This window comes from Miniopterus natalensis, chromosome X (genome assembly GCF_054644295.1).
Source record: "Miniopterus natalensis isolate mMinNat1 chromosome X, mMinNat1.hap1, whole genome shotgun sequence".
Classification (NCBI taxonomy): Eukaryota; Metazoa; Chordata; class Mammalia; order Chiroptera; family Miniopteridae; genus Miniopterus; species Miniopterus natalensis.
Genome location: NC_142103.1, coordinates 58,076,123 through 58,103,683, shown reverse-complemented (window position 1 = coordinate 58,103,683; position 27,561 = coordinate 58,076,123). Strand labels below are relative to the sequence as shown.

General features: G+C 37.0%; 2 protein-coding genes and 1 pseudogene across 2 annotated transcripts in view; 1 reads left to right on the top strand and 2 right to left on the bottom strand.

Annotated features, from left to right (window-relative positions):
• The window catches only part of LOC107532900 (testis-expressed protein 11), a 77,966-nt gene extending 55,822 nt beyond the window's left edge, over window positions 1-22,144 (bottom strand). The window contains exons 1-2 of the mRNA XM_087813374.1: window positions 22,057-22,144; window positions 10,304-10,441 (exon numbers count right to left, since the gene is read on the bottom strand). The gene's annotated coding sequence lies outside the window, so the exon portion shown is untranslated. The remainder of the gene's footprint in view (window positions 1-10,303; window positions 10,442-22,056) is intronic.
• Window positions 3,434-4,258, top strand: LOC148090510 (small ribosomal subunit protein eS6 pseudogene; annotated as a pseudogene).
• Window positions 10,295-27,561, bottom strand: part of TEX11 (testis expressed 11) — a 160,885-nt gene continuing 143,618 nt past the window's right edge. Inside the window, exons 8-10 of the mRNA XM_087813373.1 lie at window positions 24,778-24,929; window positions 22,057-22,142; window positions 10,295-10,441 (exon numbers count right to left, since the gene is read on the bottom strand). Of these exons, the coding sequence (XP_087669499.1) occupies window positions 10,295-10,441; window positions 22,057-22,142; window positions 24,778-24,929 (385 nt within the window). The remainder of the gene's footprint in view (window positions 10,442-22,056; window positions 22,143-24,777; window positions 24,930-27,561) is intronic.

Genomic DNA, 27,561 nt, shown 5'->3' with positions numbered 1-27,561 from the left:
ACATTTACTCAAAATGGATCATAGGATTAAACAAAAAAATTAAAACTATAAAATTTCTAGAATAAAGCATAGTGGAAAATTTGCCATTTTGGGGCAGGCAAAAATTTCTTAGCACACAATAAGCATAAACCATTAAAAATTTTAATAAATTTGACTATATTAAAATAAATTCCATAACACACCTACTAGAGTTGTCAAAAAGGATTGGCTCACTCTCCCTTCAAGAAGCATGCCCACACCTTTCCCTTCCCCCTCTTCTTCCGCCACAGATGTGCATCTCCTAAACTGTAAGGGACCCCAGGAGGCTTGCAACCAGGAGAGCAATGGGAAGTGGCAACTTGTCTTAGGCTAACCCCCTTTTCTCTGACTCTCCAGCGAGCTGTCAGCAGCCCCGCCTAGCCTCTCTCCTATTGCTTCATCTAGCCTAAGCCCTTCCTTATTTCACTGTCCCCAGCTTTAATAAACATACTCTCAAAATTTTTAAAAATAGTATTGAAAATACGTATGTTGACAAGGATATGGGTGAATTGGCACTGTCATCCATTGCTGGCAGGAACATAAAATGGCACAACTCTTTAGGAAAACAGATTGATGGTTTCTTATAAACTTAGAAATGCACATACCATATGACCCAACAATTCCACTTCTAAATACTTCCCTGAGAAATCAAAACCAATATCCATACAAAGACTTCTATCTTGAATGTTCATATTAGCTTTATTCATAATGGCCTCAAACTGAAAACAATCAAAATGACCATCAACAGATTTATGGATAAACAAATTGTGGTGTAGCCATGCAATGAAATATTACTCAGGAATAAAAAGAAACACTCTATTGATATATGCAACAACATGAACGATTCTCTAAAACATGCTGAGTAAAAAAAGGCAGGACCCCCCCCCCCCCAAGTATATACTGTATGATTCCATTTATAGGAAACTCTAGGGAAGGTAAATCTAATCCATAGTGATAGAAAGCATATCAGTCATTGCCTGGGGCTGTAAGTGGAGATGGAGACTGACTGGGAAGGAGCATGAGAAAACCTAGGTATGAAGGTATCCTACATCTAGATTGGGGTAGCCGATATACTGGAGTACATATTTGTCAAAATCATCTAACCGTAGACTCAAAATGAGTGCTTTTTATGTAAATGATACTTCAATAAATTTGATTTTTATAAGAAATTTGTAAGGGTACCTGCAGTTCTAAAATTCAATGATCTGTGAAATTATGAACTATACAAAATATTCTTTGACTACTATAGATTTTATCAGATTATACTGGTATCTTAGAACAATATGGTTGGAAGAGAACTCAAAGTTCTCTTATTCAAAAAATTCTTCTGATGTTTGAATCTTCTCTATAACATTCACGCCAAGTGGTCATTCAGTCTCTGCTTAAATTCTTCAGGGAGAGGGAATCTTATGAAAATCTGTTTCAGTTTTTGGACAGGCCTAATCATTAGACAGAGTTTCCTTATGATGACCTGAAGTCTCGCTGCTTGTAGTTCTTGCCCATAAAAACATGCACGAAATAATTTTAATCCATTTACTCCTTCACGGCCATTCAATTATTAGGAGAAAGCTATCATGGTTCCTCCTAAATGTTCTGTTTTCCAAGTTTAACATCCATATTTCCTTTATTCTTCGAATAAGATGGTTTTAAGTACTCACACCATCCTGAGTGCCTTCCCCTTGGCACATTAGGGTTTATCAACACCCTTCTTCAAAAGTGTTGCCCCCCAGCCAAGCCAGGAGTGGCTCAGTGGTTGAAGATCCACCTAGGATCCAGGAGATCATGCTTCAATTCCCAGTCAGGGCCCATGCCCAGGTTGCAGGCTTGGTCCCTAGTCAGGGGTGTGCTGGACGCAGCTGATCAATGACTCTCATCAATGATGTTTCTATCTCTCTCTCCCTCTCCCTTCCTCTCTCTGAAATCAATAAAGACATATATTTTTTTTAAAAAGTGTTGCCCCCAGTCTAACACAATACTTCAGATATACTGAAACCAGAGCAGAATACAGAGTAATTACCACTCTTCTTCTATATGTTATATTTCTAATGATGTAACCTAATTTGAATAAACTTCTTTAGCATTATTGGCTTATGTCGAGCCTAGAGTTAACTAGCAACCCCAAATGTTTCACATGTTGTTGCTGCTGTTAAGCCACATTTATCTATTTTATTCTTGTACAGTTAGTTTTGGAGATCCAAGTACAGGATGTTTTGTTGTTCCCTGTTTTTCATCTTGTAAGAATAAGCTGATCATTTCAGACCATCTAGGTCTCTCCAGATCTGACTCTGTTTTGTAACATATTAGTACTCTTTTCGGCTTCAGGTTATATGTACATTCAATCAATATTCATGAAGGTCGTCTACATATTTTATTCCAAATTCATATGGTATATGCCACACAATTTGATATTCAATTGTGCACTTTTATTACTTTCTAATTATTTCATACATGTAAATCCTGTTTACACAATAATATTTTAAGCTTATCTACAGACAGAACCCTGTCTTCTACTTATTCTATAGCAGCAGGCACAGATTGGGCATTCCATAAATATTTGTTGACTTGAAACTTCAATTACAGTATTTTTGCAGTCTAGTTGTATAAAGAATGAGCCAGTCAGGGCACATGCCTGGGTTGTGGGCTCAATCAATGACTCTCTCATCATTGACGTTTCTATCTCTCTCTCTCCCTCTTCTTTCTTCTCTCTGAAATCAATAAAGATATATTAAAAATAAATAAATATTGAGCCACAATTGACCTTCATCTCATGTTTACTTAAGTGCTAACTTTCTTTTACATCTATACAGATACTTTGTGAGAAAGGCTATACTTGCCAAAGCATCACAGAATCACTTCAAAATCTATGATATACTGACGAATCTCAGAGGGAAAGTGGGGGTGGGGGTGAGGGAGAGATATTAATCAAAGATCTTATATGCATATATGCATAACCTATGGACACAGACAATAATGTGGTGAAGGCCTGAGGGGGGAGGGAGTGAAGTGGGGGGGTCAATGGGGGGAAAAGGGGACATCTGTAATACTTTCAACAATAAAGATAAATTGGAGGAAAAAAAAAATCTATGACAAGCTGTTATAGTACAAACGGAGGTCACAGTGCCATCTAGTGAACATAACTAGTTTACTTCTATAGATCACAAGCTCATTTTCGGTCCTGAAATGGAAGGGCATGATTTTTAGAACTTTATATAATAAACAGAACCAATATAAAACCAGGACATGACACATGGTTGTTTTTACTTTAGGTCATAAGAATATTCTATAAATAGCCTCACCTTGTAGCTGTTTTGTAAGTCTCAATGCCATACTGTGGTTTGAGATTGTGCTTTAGTTTTATCAAACTATAGTAGTACTAATGACACTCATGTGCCTCAACTACAGTTGCAAGCTGAGGATGGAATTTCTGTATAAGATTAAAGAATACTCAATTGTGCCTCTTTTTCGTGGTGCCTCGGAGGCAGTTGGCTTCTTCAGAAAGGAGCTGGAGATCTCTTTCCCAGTCACCGACTGCCAGGAACCCACTGAAGTGGACAATGAGTGCAAACTTTGTACCTTTTATTAGAAGCCACAGAAGCTGCTGCTGAAACTCTGGGTGAAGAATGGAGGGTTATGTGGTTTGAATCAGTGGTGGGAATGACAAACAAGGTTTCCCCATGAGGTAGGGTGTCTTGACCCATGGCTGTGTCCTCCTGCTACTGAGTAAAGAGCATTCCTATTATAGGCCAAGGAGGACTGGAGGAAGAAAGCATAAATCTGTTTGGGGTTGCATTGTGGATGCCAATCTGAGTGTTCTCAACTTGGTCATTGTAAAAAAAAGGGGAGGGGAGGGATATTTCTGGTCTCAGATACTACTGTGCTTTGACACCTGGGAACCAAAAGAGCTAGCAGAATCCACAAACTTTTCAGTCTCTCTAAAGAAGATGATGTCCACCAGTATGGTGTGAGCAAGCTCCTAAACAAAGATGGTAAGAAACCTAGAACCAAGCTCCCAAGATTCAGCGTCCTGTTACTCCATGTGACTTGCAACACAGACATCAGTATATTGCTCTGAAGAAACAACATACTAAGAAAAATAAGAAAGAGGCCACAGAATATGCTTTTTTTTTTTTGCAAAGAGAATAAGGAGGCCAAAGAAAAACGCCAGGAACAGATTGCCAAGAGATGTATGTCGTTCTCTCTGAGAGCTTCTACCCCTAAGTCTAAGCCCACTCAAAAGTGAGATTTTCTAAGTAACAAGTAAGATCAGACATAAAAAAGAATACTCAAGTGTGCATTGCCATTAACTTAGACTATCACCAAAACAATCCATTAACCATCTGTTAACAAAAATCAAGTTTTATTATGATTTACAGCAGCAATTTTCAACCTTTTTTCTTTTTTAAAAATATATATACATACATATGTATATATATAACTTATTGATTTCAGAGAGAGAGGAAGGGAGAGGGAGAGATAGAAACATCAATGATGAGCAAGTCATTGATTGGCTGCCTCTTGCACGCCTCCCACTGGGGATCGAGCCCACAACTTGGGCATGTGCCCTGACCAGGAATCGAACCGCAATCTACAAAATCATAGGTGGATACTCAGCTGCTGAGCCACACCAGCTGGGCTCTGTGACTATCTCTTAATGTAACGAGTGCTTACTATGCATTAGGCTCTATGCTAGATATCAGGGAAAATAGAGATAAGACATGGTCCCTGTCCTCAAGGAGATAGTAATCTAATAGGCAGCTAAATCAAGTATACAAATAACTAGAATACAAGGCAGAACTTAAGTACTTAGATATAATCAGCAGTGTTACAAAGTCTTAGAGGAAGAGCAAGTTTCAGAAATTTCCTTAGGAAGCTAAGAATATCACTAAGAGGTAGGCTTTGAAAAAAGAATTTTAAAAGGTAGGGATGCCAGGAAGAGGAAATTTGCAATGCAGAAGCATGGGAAAAGGTACAGTGGCAGAAAAGCATAGATATGTGGTTAGAAAGCAGCAGGCATTCCAGTTGAAGTCAAACATAGTACACATGTAAAGAGAGAAAATTATGTTACTTATAGATTATGGAGAACCTCAAGTACTAAGGAATTTGGTCTTTATTTACAGGGAGCCACTGAAGATTACTGAGCAAGATACAATAATCAGTTAGAAGATTATTCTCACAACCTTAAGAGTTAATGAGGGCTTGCTTGGACTACGGTAGTGAGGTGAAGATAGGAGATACTTGGTAAAAATACTGCAGAGATAGAATTGACCAGAGTTGGCACATTGTTGAATATAAGGGGAGAAGAAGGAATCCATGAGTCTAAGATTTCAGTCATAGATAGCTAGATATACACCCAAAGACAGAAGAGGAGTGAATGTGGGCTATGAAAGAGATCAGGGCTAGAGATATAAATTCAGGAATGAAGAGCTGAAGCTAAGAAAACATGTGCTGTATTACTGAGGGGAGGGTATAAAAAAGAAAGAAAAGAAGGGACCAGAGAATAAATTCACTGAACAAATTTTTATTGAAAACTTACCATGTACCAAGGATGGTCATGGGCATTAGGGATAAAATGGTGAACAAGATGAACATAGTACCTGCCCTCATCCAACATTTATTTGATGAAAAGAGACTAGCCAGTAACAGAAATAGAAAAGGAATAGTCAAAGCAATAGGATTAAGAGAAGATGTCATAGAAGACAAAGAGAAAGTTTTCAGAAGGAAGAAGCGGTTGACAGTATTACACTGTTTTGTGCAAGGAGGACTGAGAAAAGATCATTAGACTTGATCATTAAAAGGTCACTAGTGATCTTCATAAGAGCAGTTTATAGAATCATAGATGCAAAAATCATCAAGAGGGGAGTTGGTAGTGAGGCCAAAAGCTTAGTGTCATCCTTGTGTCTTCTTCCTCTCCTGTCCTACATCTGGGTATGTCAAAGAATTCTGTCAGCTTTACTTCTATAATCTATCTAGAATCTGACCACTTCCTACCATCCACACTTCTTCCACCCTGATCCACAACACCATCATCTTTTGCCTAGATTATTTCAATGACCTCCTAACTGGTCTTCCTGCTTCTACCCTTGCACCACCCCAATCTATTCAACACAGCAGCCAGAGTGAACTTATTGAAACACAAGTCAGCTCATGTCACCCCTCTGCCCAAACCCCCCAATGGCTCTCCATCTCACTTTGGGTTAATAACACTACTTCCCTGATCACATCTCCTACAGTTATTTTTTGTTATTAGTTCACTTTTATAACAAATTTTAGCAAATAAGCCATATGTTGGAAAAAACACTAGTAATTTTGCCAACATAAATAAATACTACATATCTACAACTATAGTCTACATATTTAAATCCAAGAGTCATCACTTGTAAACAATGTTCAGTGAATGATTGGCACGTGATCATACCGTATCATGAGGTAATTGGTTCTGTTGTCGTGTGGCGTAACTATCTGAAGCAGTTTTAACATGTGCTGACCCAGCCCGGCTGGGCATGGCTCAGCGGTTGAGCATCAACCTAGGATCCAGGAGATCAGGGTTCGATTCCTGGTCAGGGCACATGCCCGGGTTGCTGGCTAGGCAGCCAATCAATGACTCTCTCATCATTGATGTTTCTATCTTTCTCCCCTTCCTTTCTTCTCTCTGAAATCAATAAAGATATGTTTTAAAAAAACAAAACAAAACAAAACAAAAAAACATGTGCTGACCCATGTTCCTATGGGCACTAAGCCAAGCCCCTGCTATGTGCATTTGTTTCCTTGAGGTGACTGGTAAATGCACGCATTTACTAGACCTATTCAGTATAAACTTATAAGTACTGTGGTACATATAGAAAACTTTTCTGTGAAATTAAACTTTTCATGCAGACTTAATTTTAATTACACAAAGTGTTTATGTAAGTAAAAACAGGTAAACTAACTAATGTGTCAATTTTTTAACAAACACATTCAGAAAACCTACTTTATTATATAAGGAACTTTCAGCTTTAAAGGACGTCCCTTCACCCGAATTTGTCCGTTATATCAAGGTTTTACTGTACCACCTTTTTCTGCTTAGTTTTCTCCTTTGGGCTACATACAGCCCACTGTCTATTTTTGCACAGTTCACAAGCTAAGAATGGTTTTACATTTTTGAAAGGTTGAAAAAACTCAAAAGAAAAATAATATTTTATGATACATAAAAATTTATGAAATTTAAATTTTAATGTTTCCTAAATATAAAGTTTTATTGAAACACAACCATGCCAATTTGTTTACATATGGTCTGTGGCTGCTTTCATGGTACAACAGCAGAGTGGAACAGTTGCCCACAAAACCAAAAATATTTACTATTTGATTCTTTACAGAAAATTTGCTGGCTTCTGTAATATACTATAACACTTATCTTTTTATTATCTGTCTCTCTTAGTAGAGTATAAACTCCATGGGTGTAGGTGTTTTGTCTGTTTTGTTCATTACTCTATCTCCAATGCCTAGGACAGTACTTAACATGTAGTAGATAGTCAATAAATATATTTGAAAAAATAAATACTGAAAAAATATAGGCAGTGATTTTCTATTTTGGTGATGAAAGGACAAAGAGAGAACTATAATTTGAAGATGCTGACAAGGTTGAAGAAGACCTAAAAAAAAATTATAGTGACAGGGGAAAAAACAGTAAACAAAGAAAGTTTAAAGAGCTAGGACAGATTTGTAGAGAAGGGCCACAGAAAAAGTTATTTCTTTCTCAGAGATATATATGGGAGAAGAAAGGGTAAGTAAAGAGGACAAAAGTTGAAGTTCCTGTCAGCTGCTAAAAGCTCAGAAAATTTCAAGATAAGGTTTTCTGCCAAAAGGAAATATAAGGCATGGGGGCTTAAGGAAAAAAAAACATTTTAGAATTACCTTTGCGAGGAATATAATAGAAAGTCAAAAAGAATTAGTGTTATTGAGTGCCTAGCTGAAAAACCATAAAATTTTAACATATCTAATAAACATGGTTTCATAAATTTTATGAATAATATTTAAGTAGCTCAAGGGAAAAAGTGAAAAACAGTGGACAATGAAAATTAACAAGGTTAAGGGAAAATAGTAAAATACGATTGTGTGAATTTTTTCACCTTTCTATCTGCCCTAGTACACAGGAGAGTATTCCTTACATATGGAAGGTAACAAATCACATCTTTTTTTTTTTTTAATCCTTACCCCAGGATATTTTTTTCCATTGATTCCTTTTTTTTTAGAGAGAGTGGAGGGGAGAGAAGAATGGGAGAGAGAGAAACATCGATGTGACAGAGACACATCGATTGGTTGCCTCCCACCTCCAACCAGGGCCCAGAATTGAGCCTGTAACTGAAGTACATGCCCTTGACCAGGAAGAAAACCCAGGAGCCTTTGGTCTGCTGGCCAACACTCTAACCACTAAGCCAAACTGACCAGGGCAACAACAAATCAGTCAAGAAAGGAAGAATGAAATGGAGACATAAGATTAATAGTAATCAACAAGAGTACCTTGAACATATTCAAAATAACTTTTGGCTTAACACCAATCTGGCCTTAGATGACATAATCACACACTAAGCATGCACTATTAGGAATTGCCTCATTTCTTGTTCTCTTCTTCCCCTCCTCACTACTAAACTACATTTGACCTCCCATTTATAGGTTCAGGAGTATACTAGCCTCTAAGACCAAACTTGATATTAGTTAAAAGAGATTTAAGAATCAGTGCTTTAAGTCTTGGAAGACTGTATCTAGTTCTGATAATTCATCCCAGTCTGGCTCCCTATGCCTGAGCTCCACTCTTAAAAAGAGCTTCATATTCCAGTTTGGAGCTCTACCTTCTCTTTTTTGACTATTTACACATACTCCCAATGCCCCAAAGCTTTGAATCCAGCCTCTGAGTTCAAATCTCTATGGCTGAAGACCTGTTCCCTGATGATATGCTTATGTGATGCCATCTACCTATATTTCTAACTTATGAAATATTTCCAGTACTTAAGACTTTCTCATTGCCATGATCTATTTATTTGCCCATCAGGATACCCTGATGCCAGCTACTTGGCTGAGTTGAAGGCAACTATGTCTTGTTCATCTCTGTAAACTCAAAGACTATCAGTGTCTCATACTGTATTCTTTCTATTTTGACAATCTGATTGGATATCCCTCCTTGGCCTGCAGAGGATGCATCCATCTCCACAACTGGCATGTCTAATTCCAGGTCCATGTCCTTCCCAATTTTCCAGGCCAATATAAATCATGGAAGTTACAAAGCTCTAGGTAGGCAGTAGGCAACTATTTTTCTGAAATAGTTAATGATATCCTGTAACAAAATCTGTATGATAATCTTTTCATGTCTTTAAGTAAATAGTAGTCAACTATCTTTATGAAACACTTAAATGCTGGCCTGTGCAGAACTATGAATTAAGCTAAATTTCTACTTCTCTTCCAGGACTATGAATTTATAACATATAAATGAAATCGTATATATTCTTTTGAAAGAAAATCCGAAGTGTTTCATCAAACAACCCTTCAAAGTAAACAAATCTTCAAAGAAAATGTCTGGAATTATAGCCCTTAACCATATATTTTCTCCTAAACTTGTCAATAAACTTGAAAAGCAACAAAAACCTTCATAGTTTATCTGGGTCCACACTTTTCCTTCTTGTTTGTCCTTCCTTTTCTTTGTCTTTTCATGAGCCAATACCACCCACCCATATGTACATGCTATATGATATCAAAAGGAAGAAATGTCCCAATTGCTTTGGGAAGTATGAATGGTTCTATCCTTAAATAAGTTTTTATCTTTTACCTTTCAGAACTCTGTTCTGATAAAAAAATATATATATATTTCTGAAAATTTTCTAGGGCAAGAGATAACCCAGAAAGTAAAAGAATAACCATTTCATCCAAGTATTTGTTCTCATTGAATCCTTGTGTAAAAAAAAAAAAAAAGTGTACCTTAAAATTTAGTCTGCCTCAAAGGGAAATATTGGAGATGGTTAGTAGCAAATAACTTTGTTCAGGAGTTCCAGTGATATATTACCTTTCAGAATAGGGTGCAAAAATAAAGAGTAAGTAATGGAATTAAGGGTCTCCCAAATTCTATCTCCTTGTGGGAATTCCATTAATTAACAGGGAGAGTATACAAATCAGGAAAATATCAGCTTGGCTTTGTCCTGTATGATGGAACTCCTAGATCTCCTGACCTAACAGCCAAGAAGTCACACCACTGCATCTATATCTGTGCCCTGAGCATGACAACATTTGCTGACTTTGAAAAACAGATGAATCAAAAGACCTTATCAAGTTGTTTCAAATGCAGGTAACAGGAAGCCATGTTCCTCTTCAGCTTGGGGAATTCCATATCCATTTGATCAGATTCATAAATTCTCAAAGAATAACAGTACCAGTGTAGGGCATCATCGTAATTGTGTATCTAAAGTTTAAAGAGAAATAACAAAATTACATGAAAATCTCTACATTTGACCCTAATTTTTTCAAGTCACCTCTAGAAACAAACAGAAAAATGGTATTGTTTTATTTTTTAGGCAACCAAAACACAACACCCCCTCTAGTTGAGTTCTAAGTGCATTTAATTATCAGTCTTAATAATCAGTATAAGTTACAGATAAAGTGACAATCAATATTCTTTCTTCTTCCCTCACATTTGAAATCTCATAGAAACCATCAATGAAATTAAAAGGCAACCTATGGAATGGGAGAAAATATTTTCAAACCACATATCCAATAGGGGGTTAATATTAAAAAATATACAAGGAACTCCTACAACACAATAGCAAAAAACATTTTTTAGGGCAGAGGGTCTGAATAGACATTTTTCCAAAGAAAACATACAAATGGCCAATAGGTACGTGAAAAGGTATTCAACATCAATAATAACCAAAGAAATGCAAATCAAAACCACAAAAAGATATCACCTCATACCTGTTAGAATGGCTACCATCAAAAAGATAAAAGATAAAGAAACAAGATGGTGGCATAGGTAACAGCTGCACCCACCGCCTCCCACAACCACATCAAAATTACAACTAAAATACAGAACCACCATCACTCAGAGCCTCCTAAGATCTGGCTGAACAGAAGCCCTACAACCGGGGAACTGAAGGAGCATCGAGACCGGGAGGAGGGGCGGAGACGCGGGCGGATCGGGGCTGGATCGGAGACTCGCCGCGGGCCCACACCTAGTGCCGAAGTTTAAACCCGGGAGGGAATCTCGGTGGTGGAGGTTTCCCGGAGGAGTGAGGGGTCTCAGCCCCACATCAGGCCCCCAGCCCAGTGATCCAGGGCGGGAAGAGACGTCACCACAATTCTGGGCTGTGAAACCAGCAGGGACTGTCGCTGAGGGTCGTGGAGGCTGCGGGAGCCCCAGCAGCTCCTCTTAAAGGGCCCGCGCATGGACTCACTCGGACGCTCCCTCTGAGCCCAGCGCCGGGCAACAGCTTGAGAGGATCGTGGGACATTTGGGGAGGAACTAACCTGCCTGAAATTGGGGCGAGAGGTGGAGGGGTGGCTTTCTCCCAGGCAGAAGAGTTGGCAGAGGCCATTGCTCATTTCGCGAGCCCTTCTCGCACACAGCTGGCAGGCAGGAGCCATGTTTGAATCGCCAGCACCTGACTCACACCTTTGGCCCCGCCCCGTGATTCCCGGAGGCCCCGCCCCTACCCACCTGCAGGCTCATCCAGGCCATTTCCAGTGGCTTTTCTCTGCAAGTGGCCTCTAGAGCCTCATGCTTAGGACTTCCCTAAAATCTCTCAAACAAGCAGCAGCGTGCCCCATCCAGCTTGATAAGTGGCCCCAGGCCTGGCTCTAGAGGCAGCCTGCATTGGCTCATAGCTTGGCCTTTCCTGGGCAATGCGAAGCCCAGCACAAGTAGCAGCCAACTACGGTTTGCTGTGTAGCTCATGCTGGGTGGCCCTGGGCAAGACACTGCCCGAGGCTGACTTTGAACCTCCAGAGAGGCACCAGACAGAGTGCACCTGGTGGTCAGACTCTACCACACTAGATTACAACCCTACCACATCCATGAGTGACACACTCAAGGTGTGCACTTGGTGAACACCAAAGCTCTACTGAAGTAAATTCTGATCCATAGGGGTGTCTCCAGCACAGCAGCTCTTTGGCTGTAGTTGCAGCTGGTGCTCACAGCTGATTGGCCTGGGGGTCAATTCCTCCCAGTGGTGCCAACAGCAACCAAGGCTCAACTACAACAGGACAGTGCACACAGCTCACATAGTGGAGCACCTAGAAGGCCCAGATAAGGTGACTGTGGAGGCTGAGCCACTGGGCCCTACAGAGCACCTATTATACAAAGCCACTCTACAAGTTCCAGGAGACATAGCAGCTCTACCTAATACATAGAAACAAACACCTGGAAGCAGCCAATATGTGGAGGCAAAGAAACATGTCACAAAGGAAAGAACAGAAGAAATCTCTAGAAGAGGAACTAAATGAAATAGATCTAAGCAAGCTAACAGATACAGAGTTCAGAATTTTGTTTATAAGGATGTTTAAGCAGACTATTAGGGAAATAACTGAGAAAATTGACGGTATAATAAAGTACCAATTTGAAATGAAGGGTACACAAACAGAAATGAATAATTTATATGGAATCAACAGTAGAGTAGAGGTCGCTGAAAATCAAATCAGCAATTTGGAACATGAGGAAACAATAGACACCCAACCAGAAGAGCAAAAAGAACAAAGAATCCAGAAATATGAAGATAGTATAAGGAGCCTCTGGGACAACTTCAAAAGGCCCAACATTCGTATTATTGGGATGCCAGAAGGAGAGGAAAGAGAGCAAGAAATTGAAAACCTGTTTGAAAAAATAATTACAGAAAACTTCCCCTACCTGGGGAAAGAAATAGACTCACAAGTCCTGGAAGCACAGAAGGTCCCAAACAAGACAAACCCAAAAGGCTCACAGCAAGACACATCATAATTAAAATGCCAAAGGTTAAAGACAAAGAGAGAATCTTAAAAGCACCCAGAGAAAAGCAGTTAGTAACCTACAAGGGAGCACCCAAACGACTGTCAACTGATTTCTCAACAGAAACTTTGCTGGACAGAAGGGAGTGGCAAAAAATATTCAAAGTGATGAAAAACATGGAACTACAACCAAGATTGCTCTACCCAGCAAAGCTATCATTTAGAATTGAAGGTCAGATAAAGAGCTTCTCAGACAAGGAAAAGCTAAAGGAGTTCATCACCACCAGACCAGCACTACAGGAAAAGTTGAAGAGTCTTCTTTAAAAAGAAGCTAATGAACAAAAGAATCTGACGAACTAAATAAATCCAGAGACACTGACACATGCAACAGATGATCATATTTCAGGGGAAAGAGGGAAGGGGGGTGGAGGGTGGGAAGAGATTAACCAAAGAAGTTAAATGCATATATGCATAACCCACGGACACAGTTAGTAATGGAGTGAAGGCCTGGGGAGGGAGTGGGAGCGAGGTGGAGGGGGTCAATTGGGGGGGAAAAATGGGACACCTGTAATACTCTCAACAATAAAGATAAATTTTAAAAATATAAAAGATAACAAATGCTAGTGAGGATGTGGAGAAAAGGGAAACTTTGTATGCTGATGGTGGGAATGAAAACTGGTATGGTCACTTATGGAAAATAGTATGGAAGTTTCTCAATAAGTTCAAAATCGAACTGCCATGTGATGTAGCAATCCCACTTCTGGGTATATATCCAAAAGAAATGAAATCATTATCTCAAAAAGGTATCTGTATTGCCATGTTCATTGCAGCATTATTCACAATAGCCAAGGTATGGAAACAACCTAGGTATCTGTTTACTAATGAATGTATAAAGAAAATACAGTACATATATACAATGAAGTATTATTCAGCTATAAAACAGAGAAAACTGCCATTTGTGATAACATGAATGAAACTTGCGGACATAATCCTGAGTGAAATAAGACAAAAAGAGAAAGACAAACAGTACATGGTATCACTTATGTGTGGAATCTAACTCATAGAAATATAGAGCAGACTGGAGGTTGCCAGGGGTTGGAGGATGGAGAAAATGGGGAGAGGCTGGTAAAAGGGTACAAATTTTCAGTTTTGAAGTGAAATAAGTCTGAAGATCTAATGTATAACATGGTGACTAGAGCTGGTAATACTGAATTGTATGATTGAATTTTACTAAGAGAGTAGACCTGAAGTGTTCTCACCAAAAAAAAAAAAAAAAAAAAAAAAAGTAAATATGTTTATTAAATCAATTGTTAGAACCCTTTTATGATGTATATGTATATCAAATTAAATAATCACATTGTACATTTTAATTATAACTTAATTATAATTTTGTCAATTATACCGCAATAGAGCTTAGAAAAAAAATTTTTTTATAAAAATGGGCTGAAGAGCCTGAGAGGATGGTGAACCACACTAGAAAACCCTAAATACAATTTAAAAGTTGTTAAAACAACAATGATAAAAAATTTTCAAGAGAACAGCCATAATTCACCATGCTAATACAGGTGTTTTCTTTTTCTACATTCCATTTTAACTTTATCCTTTTGCATTCTTATATAGTTGTAATCATAGTGTATATTAGAATTTCATGTTCTATTCTTTCCATTTAAATTTGTTTTATAAATATTAATCTATGTTGCTATTTAGTCTTCACAGTTGTCAATTTAAGGAATACATAACATTCAATTAAGTTTTCTTAATGTTTGCTATTTAGTTAATTTCCAGGTTTTTCGCTGTTATAATTAAATGCTACTATATTTTTGTACAAAAATATTTTTTTACTTTTGAGGCACTTTAAATTTTTCAATGATAGCAAGCTAATGGGGAAAATCTAACAGAAATAACCTGGATGACTTTTTTAAGCTAAGAAAATTCAGGTTGCTCATACACACCAAGGTAAGATATAAATGAGTCCCTTGTACCCTAGAGGACAGGCACAATGGTGGGGAGAGGGACTGGGGAGGGGGATGGGATGGGATGGAATGTGTCACTGGGGAGAAAAAGGGACATCTGTAATATTTTAAACAAAAATAAAATTAAAAAATTAAAAAAATAAAATTAAATGAATAACAATAATAAAATAATATAAAAAAAGAAAAAAAGAAGCTTCACATTTCTCAAGGAATAGCACGTGTCATTAGGACCTAAAGGGAGAAAGATACACTCTTCAACTAGAAACAACTATGCTAAGTAGGTACAACACTGCCTTTGACTATTTAGAATTAAGATTACATTCTTCTCCAGTTGTTAGAAGTAGGAGTTTAAGAAATTATTCTGCAAGACTGGAAAATGAGGGAAATGAAAAAGACTCAATAGGGGAAGAAATTCTGAAGTACTTTTTCATCAACTCTGTAAAGAAATACAGGCCCTCTAAAAAAAAAAAAAATACCATTCTATTTTGTAGTAGTTTAACTTAAGGTATAAAGCAAGACATTTTGATATACATATACACTGTGAAATGTTCCCCGCAATCAAGCTAATTAACATATACATCATTTCATCTAGTTACCCCCTTTTTTGTGGTGGGAAACTTAAACTTTACTCTTTTAGCACATTTCAATTACATAATACATTATTATAGCTACAGACACCATACACTGTATTAGGTTTCTATAACTTTTTCACTTAATAACTTAAAGTTTGTATTCCTGGACCAACATATCCCCAATTTCCCCAATCACCAAACCCTGACAACCACTATTCCACTTTGTTTCTATGAGTTCGGCTTTTTAAAATTCCACATATACCCCTGGTCAGTGTGGCTCAGTGGTTAGAGTGTCAGCCCACACACCAAAGGGTCGCGGGTTCAACTTCCAGGCAAGGACAAGTACCTGGGTTGCAGGTTTGATCTCTGGCCCCAGTCGAGTCACATGCGGGAGGCGACCAATCAATGTGTGTCTCTCACATCAATCTCTCTCTCTTTCTCTCTCCTCCCTCACTTCCACTCTCTCTAAAAGTCAGCAGAAAAAATATCTTTGGGTGAGAATTAACAAAATAAAAAATAAAATTCCACATATACCTGAAATCATGCAATATTTGTCTTTCTATGTCTAGCTTACTTCACTTAGCATAATGTCCTCCAGGTTCATCCATTTTGTCACAAATGGCAGGTTTTCCTGGAGATCATTTTGGATAGTACGGTCATTTTAACAATATTAACTTTTCCAATCCATTAACATGGGATCTTTCCACTTTTTGTGCCTTCTTCAACTTCTCTCATCAATGTCTCCTTGGTTAAATTTACTTCTAAATATTTTACTGTCTTAGATACTGTTATAAACGGGATTGTATACTTAGTTTCTTTTTTGGATATTTCACTGTTAAGAGTATAGAAACACAATTTTTGTATGTTGATTTTATATCCTGTAACTTTATTGATTTGTATATCTGTTCTAACAGGGTTTTTTTGGTGCAGTCTTAAGGTCTTCTATATATGTGATCATGTCATCTGCAAACAGAAAATTCTACTTCTTCCTTTCCAATTTGGATCCCTAATTGCTCCGGTTAGAATGCTGAGTACTTTGTTGAATAGCAGTGTGAGGATAAGCACCCTTGTCTCATTCCATGATGTTAGCTGTGGGCTTGTCATATGTGGTGTTTATTTTGTTGAGGTGCATTCCTTTTATACCTAATTTGTTGAAAGTTTCCATCATGAAAGAATGTCGTCTTTTGCTTTTCTTTCTGCACCTATCGAGGTGACTATATTTTGTATCCTTCATTCTGTTAGATGTGGTGTATCATATTTATTGATTTGCATAGGTTATACCATCCTTACATTCCAGGGATAAATCCCACTTGATTGCTGTGTATGATCCTTTTAATATGCTGTTGAATTCAGTTTGCTAGTATTTTGTTGAGGATGTTTGCATCTATGTTCACTAGTGATATTGTTCTACAGTTGTCTTTTCTTTTAGTGTCCTGTCTGGCTTTAGTATCAGTATGATTAATGCTGGCCTCATAAAATGAGTCTGGAAGTGTCTGATTATAAGCTTGAGTTTGAGAAAGACTAAGCCCAACCAGTGTCGCCCAGTCACTGAGCATCAACCCATGCACCAAGAGATCGCTGGTTCAATTCCCAGTCAGGGCAAATGCCCAAGTTTCGGGCTCCATCCCCAGTAGGGGAAATGCAGGAGGCAGCCAATCGATGATTCTCTCTCATCTATGTTTCTATCTCTCTCCCTTCTCCTCCCTTCCTCTCTCTCTAAAAATTAATATAAAAGGAGAGAAGGGCTGGCATTAATTCTTCCTCAAATGTTTGGTAGACTTCATCTGCGAAACCATCTGGTACTGGGATTTTTTGTTGTTGTTTTTGTTTTGCTGGGAAATTTTAAATTAATTATTCAATCTCCTTAGTCATTATTGGCCTAGTCAAATTTTCTATTTCTTCATGATTCAGTCTAGGTAAGTCGTATGTTTATCCATTTCTTCTAGTTTATTCAATATGTTGGCATATAATTGTTCATAGTAGTCTCTTTACATTTTCTATTGTTTTTCTGGTCTCTATTTCATTTATTTATGCTCTGATTTTGGTTATTTCCTTCTTTCTGCCATCTTTGGGATTAGTCTGTTCTTTTTTCTAGTTCCTTGAGGTATGAAGTTGCAATATTTGAGATATTCCTTTTTTCTTAATTTATATATTTATCACTATAAACTTCCCTTTTACAACTACATTTGCTGCATCCCATAAGTTTTGGTATCTTGTGTTTTCATTTTTGTTTGTCTCAAGGTTGTTTTAATTTTCTTTTGATTTCTTCTTTTGTCCATCAGTTGTTCAAAAGTTTAATTTCTATGTATTTCTAAATTTTCCAGTTTTTTCATTAATTCCATTTTAAATTAATTTTTGTGTAAAATGTGAGATTTGTGTCAAGATTAACTTTTTTATCTGTGGGTGTGCATTGCTCCAGCACCATTAGTTGAAAAGGCTATTCTTATTCCATTGAATACTTTTGCGCTTTGTTGAAAATCAGTTGAGCATGCTTTTATGGGATTATTTTGGCGTTCTTTATTATGTTAAGTTGATCTCTCCGACAATACCACACAGTCTAGATATTTGGTTCCTTCTACTTTATATTTTTCTCAGAATTGTTTTAGCTATTTTCATTCCCCTGCTTTTATGTGTAAATTTTAGAATAATCTTATCTCTATATTTATCTCATTCTTTTGCTTGTATTCTATTTGTATCTTCATATTTAAAGTATGTATCTTTTAAGTAGTACATAAAGTTGGGCCTTGCTTTTTCATCCAATTTGACAATGTCTACCGTTTCACTGGGATATTGAGATCATTTTCATTTAATGTGATTTTGTATATGCTAAGATTTCAAACTATCATCTTGGTATTTGTTTTCTATTTGTCCCATCTAAATGGATTCCTTCTTTCCTCTTTTTATGCCTTCTTTTAGCTTATTAAATATTTTTATAATTTTATTTTGTATCCTTCTTTGGATTATAGATCTTGTTTTCAATGCTTTTGGATAAATACCCAGAAATTAAATTACTAGATCATATGGTATTTCTATTTTGTAATTTTTCGAACAATCACCATATTGCTTTCTATAGTAGCTGCACTATTTTACATTCCTACAAATTAATTTAATTTATAAACAATATTTGCGTTAAGTATAGAATTGTAGTTTGATAGTTTTTTCTTTAGTTATTTTAAAGTTACTGCTCCACTGTGTTCTTGCTTGCACTGCTTCTACTCAGTACTCTGATGTTCTCCTTAATTTGTTCCTCTGTATGCAGGGTGTCCTTTTTCCCTGGCTGCTTTTAAAATATTCTCTTTATCACTGATTTTGAACAATTTGATTATGTGCCTTGGTGTAGTTTTGTGTTCTATGCTTTCTGACTCTGTGTGTTTATAATTTTCTTAAGTTTCAAAAGTTTTCGACCATTAATTTTTTCTAATCCTCACCTGAGGATATTTTTTCCATTGATTTTTAGAGAGAGTAGAAGGGAAGGAGGAGGCGGGGGGCAGAGAGAGAGAGAGAGAGAGAAACATTGACATGAGAGAAACATCAATTGGTTGTCTCTTGCATGCTTCCCAACCACGGCCAGGGTCGAACCACAAGTGAGGTATGTGCCCTTAACTTGGAATCAAACCTGAGACCCTTCAGTTGGTGGGCCAACACTCTAACCACTAAGCCAAACCAGCCAGGGCTTCAATCACTAATTTTTATATATTTATTCTCTCTCTCCGCATTTGAGGATGCCAATTACCTATATATTAAGCTACTTGAAGAATGTCTGTAGCTCACTGATGTGTTCTTTTTTGTTTTTAATATATCTGAATTGATTTCAGAGAGAGGAAGGGAGAGAGAAACATCAGTGGTGAGAGTGAGTCATTGACCAGCTGCGTCCTGCACGCCCCCAACTGGGGACCAAGCCAGAAACCTGGGCATGTGCCCTGACTGGGAATCAAACCACCATCTCCTGGATCCTAGGTCAATGCTCAACCACAGAGCCACACCTGGCTGGGCTTGCTGATGTTCTTTCTATTTTTTATTTTTTTTTAGTTTTATTTTTTTCCTATGTAGTTCATTTTGGATGGCTTCTATTGCTATGCCTTCAAGTTCACTACTCTTTTCTTCTGTAATATCTAATCTGTTAGTACTATCCAATATTATTTTTTCAACCTAGACATAGTTTTCAGCTCTAGAAGCTGGATTTGTTTTTTATGTTTGTTTTTTTAATCTCCCATTGCTTTACTCAACTCTTTGAATATATGGAATACAACTGTAAGAGCTTTTTTAATGTCCTCTGTTAATGCTAATTTTTGTGTCAGTTTCAGTTGATTGCCCATTCTCTTTAATATAAGTTGTGTTTTCCTGCCTCTTGAATGCTTGGTAATTTAATGGATGATGAACATTGTGAACTTTACCTTCTTGTGTGCTTGACAGATTTGTATTCTTGACCTCTACTCTGGGAAGAAATGAAGTTCCTTTGGATCAATTTGATCCTTTCAGGTCATACTTTTCTGATTTTTAGGCAGGTCTGAAGCAGTGCACAGTGTAGGATTCCCTGCTGCTAAGACAACAATCTTCTGAGTTCTCTACCCAGTGCTCCATGGATTAGAGGTTTTCTAGTCTGGCTGGTATGAACAGGCTCTATTCCCAGAATTGTGTGAGTTCCGGGCACTGTTACCTCTAATTATTTTATTATATTAAAAAAATAGTTTATTAAATTTTAGAGAGGAAGGGAGAAGAGAGAAACATCGACATGAAAGCTGCCTCTTGCACACCTCCAACTGGGGATTAAGCCTGCAACCAGGGCATGTGCCCTGACTGGAAATCGAATCAGCAACCTTTTGGTATACAGGACGATGCCCAACCAAGTGAGCCATACCAGCCAGGGTACCTCTAATAATTTTAGATGGTTATTCCCCTGGCTTCAGATATTTTTATTCTATATGTCCTGATCAGTACTCTGCTAAACACTAGAGGATGACTCTGATTGCTGGGGTTTGCTTTCTGTGCTCTCCTCTCTGGTATTCTGTTCTATAAACTTTAGCTGCTTTGGTCTCCCAGACACTCAGCTCCATCTCTTCAAATTAGAAAGCCTGCAAGGATCCACTTCAGTTCCTCTTCCTATACTACAGCTTGGAAAGTAAAGGCAGTAAGTTGCACAACTGCAGTGCTCACCTTGTTTATTTCCTATCACCCAGAGATCACTCTCTGTTGTCTGATATCCAGTGTCTTAAAAACCATTTTTCATGTATTTTGTTTGTCTTGTTTTATTTGGGGGGAGAAGGTGTAGGCAAAAACATAAATCTGGTCTCTGTTACATCTTGGTTGGAAGTTGAAATCCACCATAAATTTTCTTAAACAGTATACCCCTTTTATTCCCACACAGACACACAAATGCACACAAAGATTAGAAGGAAATACACAAAATTTTTTACCAGTGATTACATTACAAATAAATATACTTTTAAAAACCTTATCTGGCCCTGGCCGGTGTAACTTAGTGGTTAGAGTGTTGACTCATGTACGGAAGGGTTGCGGGTTTGGTTCCCAGTCAAGGACACGTACCTGGGTTGCAGGATCGATCCCCAGGCTCTGGTTGGGCATGTGCAGGAGGCAATCAGTTGTATCTCTCTCACATGAAAGCTGCCTCTTGCACACCTCCAGCTGGGGATTAAGCCTACAACTAGGGCTTGTTTCTCCCTCCCTCCCTCCCTCCCTCCCTCCCTCCCTCCCTCCCTCCCTCCCTCCCTCCCTCCTTCCCTTCCACTCTCTCTAAAAAGCAATGGGGAAAAAATCCTTGGGTGAGGATTAACTAACTAACTAAATAAAAATAAAAATAAATTAAAAACCTACCAACAATCTGTAGTTCCAAAATTTTCTACAGTAAACCTGGATTGGTTTGTAAAGAGAAAATATATTACCACTTTTTTGTATTTTTTTACTGCACCACCACTTTTTAAAGTGTTTTTTTTTTTTAAGAGCAGTTTTAGATTCACAGCAAAATTGAGAGGAATGTACAGAGATTTGCTATGAACCCCCTACCCCCACACAGGTATAGCCTCTTCCATTAAAAATCCTCCACCAGAGTGGTACATTTCTTACAACTAATGAACTTACACTGACACATCACAATCACTCAAAGTTCATAGTTTATATTAGGGTTCACACCTGGTGTACATTCTATGGGTTTAGACAATTGTATAATGACATCTATCTATCATCATAGTATCATTCAAAGTATTTTCACTGCCCTAAAAGGCCTGTGTCTTTCGCACTACAAATTTTAAAGGGAATAAGCCCACCCAGAGTTTCTCATTCCTCGTGTTAAAATAAATTATCCTAGAGCTTAATATCAGTCATGTCATTTGCCTACATTGTAAGTCCCCAATGGGGATGAATCACATCTTAGTATTTTAAAATAAATTCCTGTCCAATGCCCATTAACACTACATTATGAATATTTAATAAATAGAGATTATTAAAATATTTGATGCTCTATGATTTTTATAGTCAACATACTGTTTCATTTGTTCGGGGTGAGAAAGAATATAAAGAATGAAAATGCATTATTCCCAAACCTCAAAACTTCTGTAAGCTTTTTTCCACAGAATGTTGTGTAAATAGCCTACTAATTCTGTTGTCAGCGGTCTTCCTGTTTGCTGGCCTGAAAAAAACAAAAACAACCTCAAGATCTAGAAACAAGAATAAAAATCTATTACATTAAATAAAAGAACTAACTATATTCAGAACCTATAATATTTGAGTAATGGCTACAAACAATCACATTTAGACAGGTTTTCATCATCAATTTTAGGTTTACTAACAAAATTGATTATATAATACAATCAGAATTTGACAGATTCATAGTAATTCACCCATCAATCTGTGACAAGTTTTCCAGCTTAGTTTCTCTTTACTTAATGTATTTCTCATGTCCCAAATTTGATCATCATCTGGTGTCTTAATGTTATTGTGAATGAACAGGCAGCAGTGCTAAAAATCATTAAGAAGTGTTTATTATGTACTAACCAGATCACATCAAGTTCACAAGAAAGGCCAATTATACCTTAAAGCCTTTGTAAAATACTTTAAGACAATGTTTACACATAAACTTTATTTTGTAACTTGTGTCTGATCGTTTCTTGTCTAGACATTTACAGGGTTCAAATATATTAGCACACATTAAGGTAAAGTTTAAAACAATAATATAATCTTATACCCACTTCTCTTTCACCCCTTTGGCACTATCAATTACCGCAAAGTCTTCATTAGAACACTGAGAGTCTCTGACTCCCAAGCCTAGTCAGCAGTAGTTTGTGCTATGACTTAGTTAAAAATACCCACATGAAAGTAAAAAGCTACTTAATGTATCTACTTAAAATGTTATAATACTTTGAGAGTATAAGTGTATAATCAGATATCACGATAAAACTAAGATTTCCTAATTGTAATCTTAGGAAAATTATTCTGGATAACCAAGTTTTCTAGTTGGCTGACAGTTTACTTTTATTAAACATAAAACATTTTTTATTTTAAAAAGTCTAAATCATTTCATTACATTCTTAATTTTTCTAAAATTATGTTTTATGAATTATATTTTTCTAAACATATTTTCTAGTTTTCTAAAGCACATTTTAACCTTTGATTGACCATTCAAAGTCAACAACACTAACAAATACTGTATTTTATTGTACTATTAATATATCACAGTGATGCCTTAGGTAATTACTACAGAGTATAATATTGATTATTATATATTTTTTAATGTTTGAAACTGTTTTATAAAATTTGTAGAGATTTTTTTTCCTATTTTATGGTCAGGTTAGCCATATATTTCTCTGTAGACCCTTTCACTCTTTTTAACATGCTTCCATTAAAATGCTAAGGGTTGGCCCTGGCCGATGTGGCTCAGCTGGTTGGGCATCGTCCCTTGCACTGAAAGGTTGCCAGTTCAATTCCCGGTCAGGGCACATGCCCAGGTTGCGGGATCGATCTCTGATAAGGGTCATAAGGAAGCAGCCAATTGATGTTTCCCTCTCACATTGATGTTTCTCTCTCTCTCCCTCACACCTTCCTCTCTCCATAAAAATCAATAAAAAACATATTTTTTAAAATGCTAAGGGTTGCAAAAACCAGGTGACAAAGCTTATTAAAATTGGGCCTAAAAATAACTAGGTTCTTAATAAGGGTCTGGAGTGAGGGTGTCATCAGTAAAATATGGTTCATAGAATCTAGAGTTCAAAATGCTCTTAGAGATTACCTTATCAAAAGATTTCCTTTAAAAAATTATCAATAACTAGCCCTGGCCAGTGTGGCTCAGTTGGTTGGGCATCATCCTGTGTACTGAGAGGTTGCTGGTTTGATTCCTGGTCAGGCACATTCCTGTGTTGGAGGCTCAGTCCCCAGTAGGGGACGTGTAGGAGGCAGCTAATTGTTGTTATACTCTCACATCGATGTTTCTCTTTTCTCCCTTCTCCCTTTATAAATCAACAAAGTATTCTTTTAAAAAAATTATCACTAACTATGTTTTTATAAAAACATGATACATGCTTATAAAACTCAAGCAATCTGGTAAAATATAAAGAAAGCAACAAACCACCTAAAATGCCACCACTCAGAATAAATCCCAGTGTTTACATTTAGCAACTATATTTCTATATATGTGTAGAGTTGGAAGAAGAGATTGGGGTAAGAATTTTCTAAGAAAGGGATTATACTATCTGTGTTCTTCGGGATATAGGATTCTACAAAGAGGTGGTGGGTAGGGGAATGCTAAGATTTGACTCTACATCTCTGCTTTAATCAGAGCAACTCTAGTGTATTTTATTTAGGACAGGATTCATTTAAGATTGCATCACAAAAGGATGCCGCTGCTAAAAAGAAGTTAACAACCAGGAATTATAGTTGACAACCTTCATTTCATAGTTGGGAAAAAACAAGATCCAAAGATGATACTGACTTTCCCAAAGTTACAAAGCTAATTTGAGATCAAACTGGAAACATGAAATTAGGCTTCTAACATCACAATTTTCCACTGTACATGAGTTTTAAGCTCAGGCATTCGTCTGGTTTTCTTGATGTTTTGTTATTTTTTTCTTAGTTTCTCAATTTAGCTTGCCAATCAAGTGGAATCTGGATAGCTGAGGTGTTATAGTCAAAGGTTATTAGGGAGGAGGGAAAAAAGAAGTGAGGGGAAAAAAATCTATTGACCTGAGTATTTTGCTACTGTTCTGACATCTACCTTAGAATTACATGCATATTAAATACCTTTCTAAAACATATGCAGAAATCCTACTGACCTATAATAATTTCTTCAATCTTCACCTTGGCAAGCAGTTCTTCCTTCCTTTGTAAAAGTATGTCAAAGTGGAGCAATAAAGCCTTTCCAATATTTTCTGATGACTTAAAATGTTCACAGATAATTTTCAGGAAATGAAACCCAGCAAATTCTCTGTTCAATGAAACAAAGTTGTAAGTGGTGTGAATAGAATAACTGGTTATTTAATCAATGGGACTAAAGATTATTTGAGTATGAGCAAAAGAATCAAGATAAAACTATATCTGAACTTAAATAATATCATTAAATGTCTAAATAAGCCTAATTGTCAAAATAAACCATTTAATTCAATTTCTGTTTAATTTATTAAGCCACAAATATTTTATTTTCATGAACACCTATAGTCAGATAGTCATCTCTCTCCTAATATCTCATTTATGCTTTTTCTCATGATGCTAATTTAGAAAAACTGGATCATGAGATCCAGTGAAGATACATGAACTGACATTAGAAATTTACCAGACACTTGTGATGACAACTTTTAGAATTTACTCACTTAGCAACTTTCAAATACACCTACAGCTGTGTAAATTATAGTCACCATGTTGTACAGTTCATCTCTAGTATTTATTTATCTAATAACTGGAAGTTTGTACCTTTTGACCACCTTCTCAAGTCATTATGCTATATGTCTTTAAACTTATACAGTGCTGGATATCATTTATATCTCAATAAAACTACAAGAAAAAAGAAATTTACCAGTTCCCTCTGCCAACAACCCCTTATTTTTTCCTTGTTTATTTTCCTTTTTAAAATTTTATTTTTTCCATCACCATTCATCCCTCTATGCCCTGTTCCACCTCTGCCAATCCCTCTCCACTCCCACAATCACCACATTGTTGTCCATGTCCATGAGTTCTCTCTTTTTTTCTTTTTTGCTTAATCCCTCCACCCAGCTCCCATCCCACCCCCCCGGGCTGTCTGCCTACTCTCTATCTATGAATCTGTCTCTATTTTGCTTGAATACCACTACATTTTGATTATTTAAAAATTCTAACAATTCACAGATTGGAAGACTTATTGTTAAGATGTCAATACTCCTAAAGCAATCTACAGATTTAATGGAATCCTTATGAAAATCCCAATAATATCTTTTACAGAAATGGAAAACTCCATCCTAAAATTCATATGGAATCTCAAGAGACTCTTGAAGAGCCAAACAGTTCTTAAACAGATGAACAAGGCTAGAGGATCAATACTTCCTGATTTCAAAATTACTGCAAAGATACAGTAATCAAAACAGTACGGTGTTGGCATAAAGACAGACATATACACCAAAGAAATATAACAGAGAGTCCAGAAATAAATTCCTGTATATATAGTCAAATAATTTTCCACAAGGGTGCCAAGATCATTCAATGGAGGAAAGAACAGCCTTTTCAACAAATGATGCTGGTATACACATGTAAAAGAATAGAACTGAATCTTTACCATTCACCATATACAAAAATGGACTCAAAATGGATCAGAGACCTTAACAGAAGAGCTAAAATATAAAAACTTTTAGAAGAAAACATATGGGGAAATCTTCCTGACACTGGGTTTGGCAATGATTTCTTGGATATGACACCAAAATCACAAGTAACAAAAGTAAAAATAGAGAAGTTGAACTATATCAAACTTTAAAATTTGTGTGCATCAAAGGACATAATCAACAGAGTAAAAAGGCAACTTATGGATTAGGAGAAAATATTTGCAAATCATGTATCTGATAAGGGGTTAACACCCAGAATATATAAGGAATTCCTAAAATTTAACAAAAAAATAAACAATAAAAACATTGACAAAGAATCTAATTAGATGCTTCTCCAAAGAAGATATACAAATGGCAACAATCTCATGAAAAGATACTCAGTATCACCAATCATTAGGGAAATGGAAATTAAAACCACAATGAGTTACCACTTCACACCCAGTATGATGGCTATTGTAAAAGAAAACACACAAAAAAACTCCAAAACCCCCCAACAAGTGTTGTAAAGGATGTGGAAAAATTGGAAAACTTGTGCACTGTTGGTAGGAATGTATAATGGTGAAGCCACTATAGAAAACAGTATGGTAATTCCTTTAAAACATTATAAACAGAATTTCCATATGATTTGGTACTTCTACTTCTGAATATAAACCCAAAATAACTGAAACCAGTGTTTCAAAGAATCATTTGTATACTCATGTTTATAGCAGCATTATTCCCAATAGCCAAAAGGTGGAAGTAACCCAGGTCTCCTATGACAGATGAATGGATAAACAAAATGTAATATACACAAACGATGGAATATTATTCGGGGAAGAAATTCTGAGTGTCCCAATAATGAGAGCTGAGGGAGATTCAATGGGCATTGCTGCCTTTGAGGAGGAAGAGGAAGGGTACCATAAGCCAAGGAATGTAGGTGGCATCAAATGCTGGAAAATGGAAGCGATTCCAAGATGGCGGTGGTTTGAGTGAAAGCTAGGCTGACAATCTCCCAGGAACAAACTGGAATTACAGTTAAAATATAGAAAAACCATCCTGCACCCTCATAACCAAAGACCTAAAGTGGAGACTACATAGAGACTGGTAGGAAGTGTGGAGGTGCCAGAGGACTGACTAGGCTCCCACAGGCAGCAGCTAAAGGTCTGGAGGGATATCTCAGCCATGGGGGTTTCCCACTGAGAACTCTGGGGCCTAAATCCCAGGCTGGGCTTCCCAGACCAGGGCACCAGAACTGAAAAAGGTTCCCACAAAACATCTGGCTCTGAAAAGCAG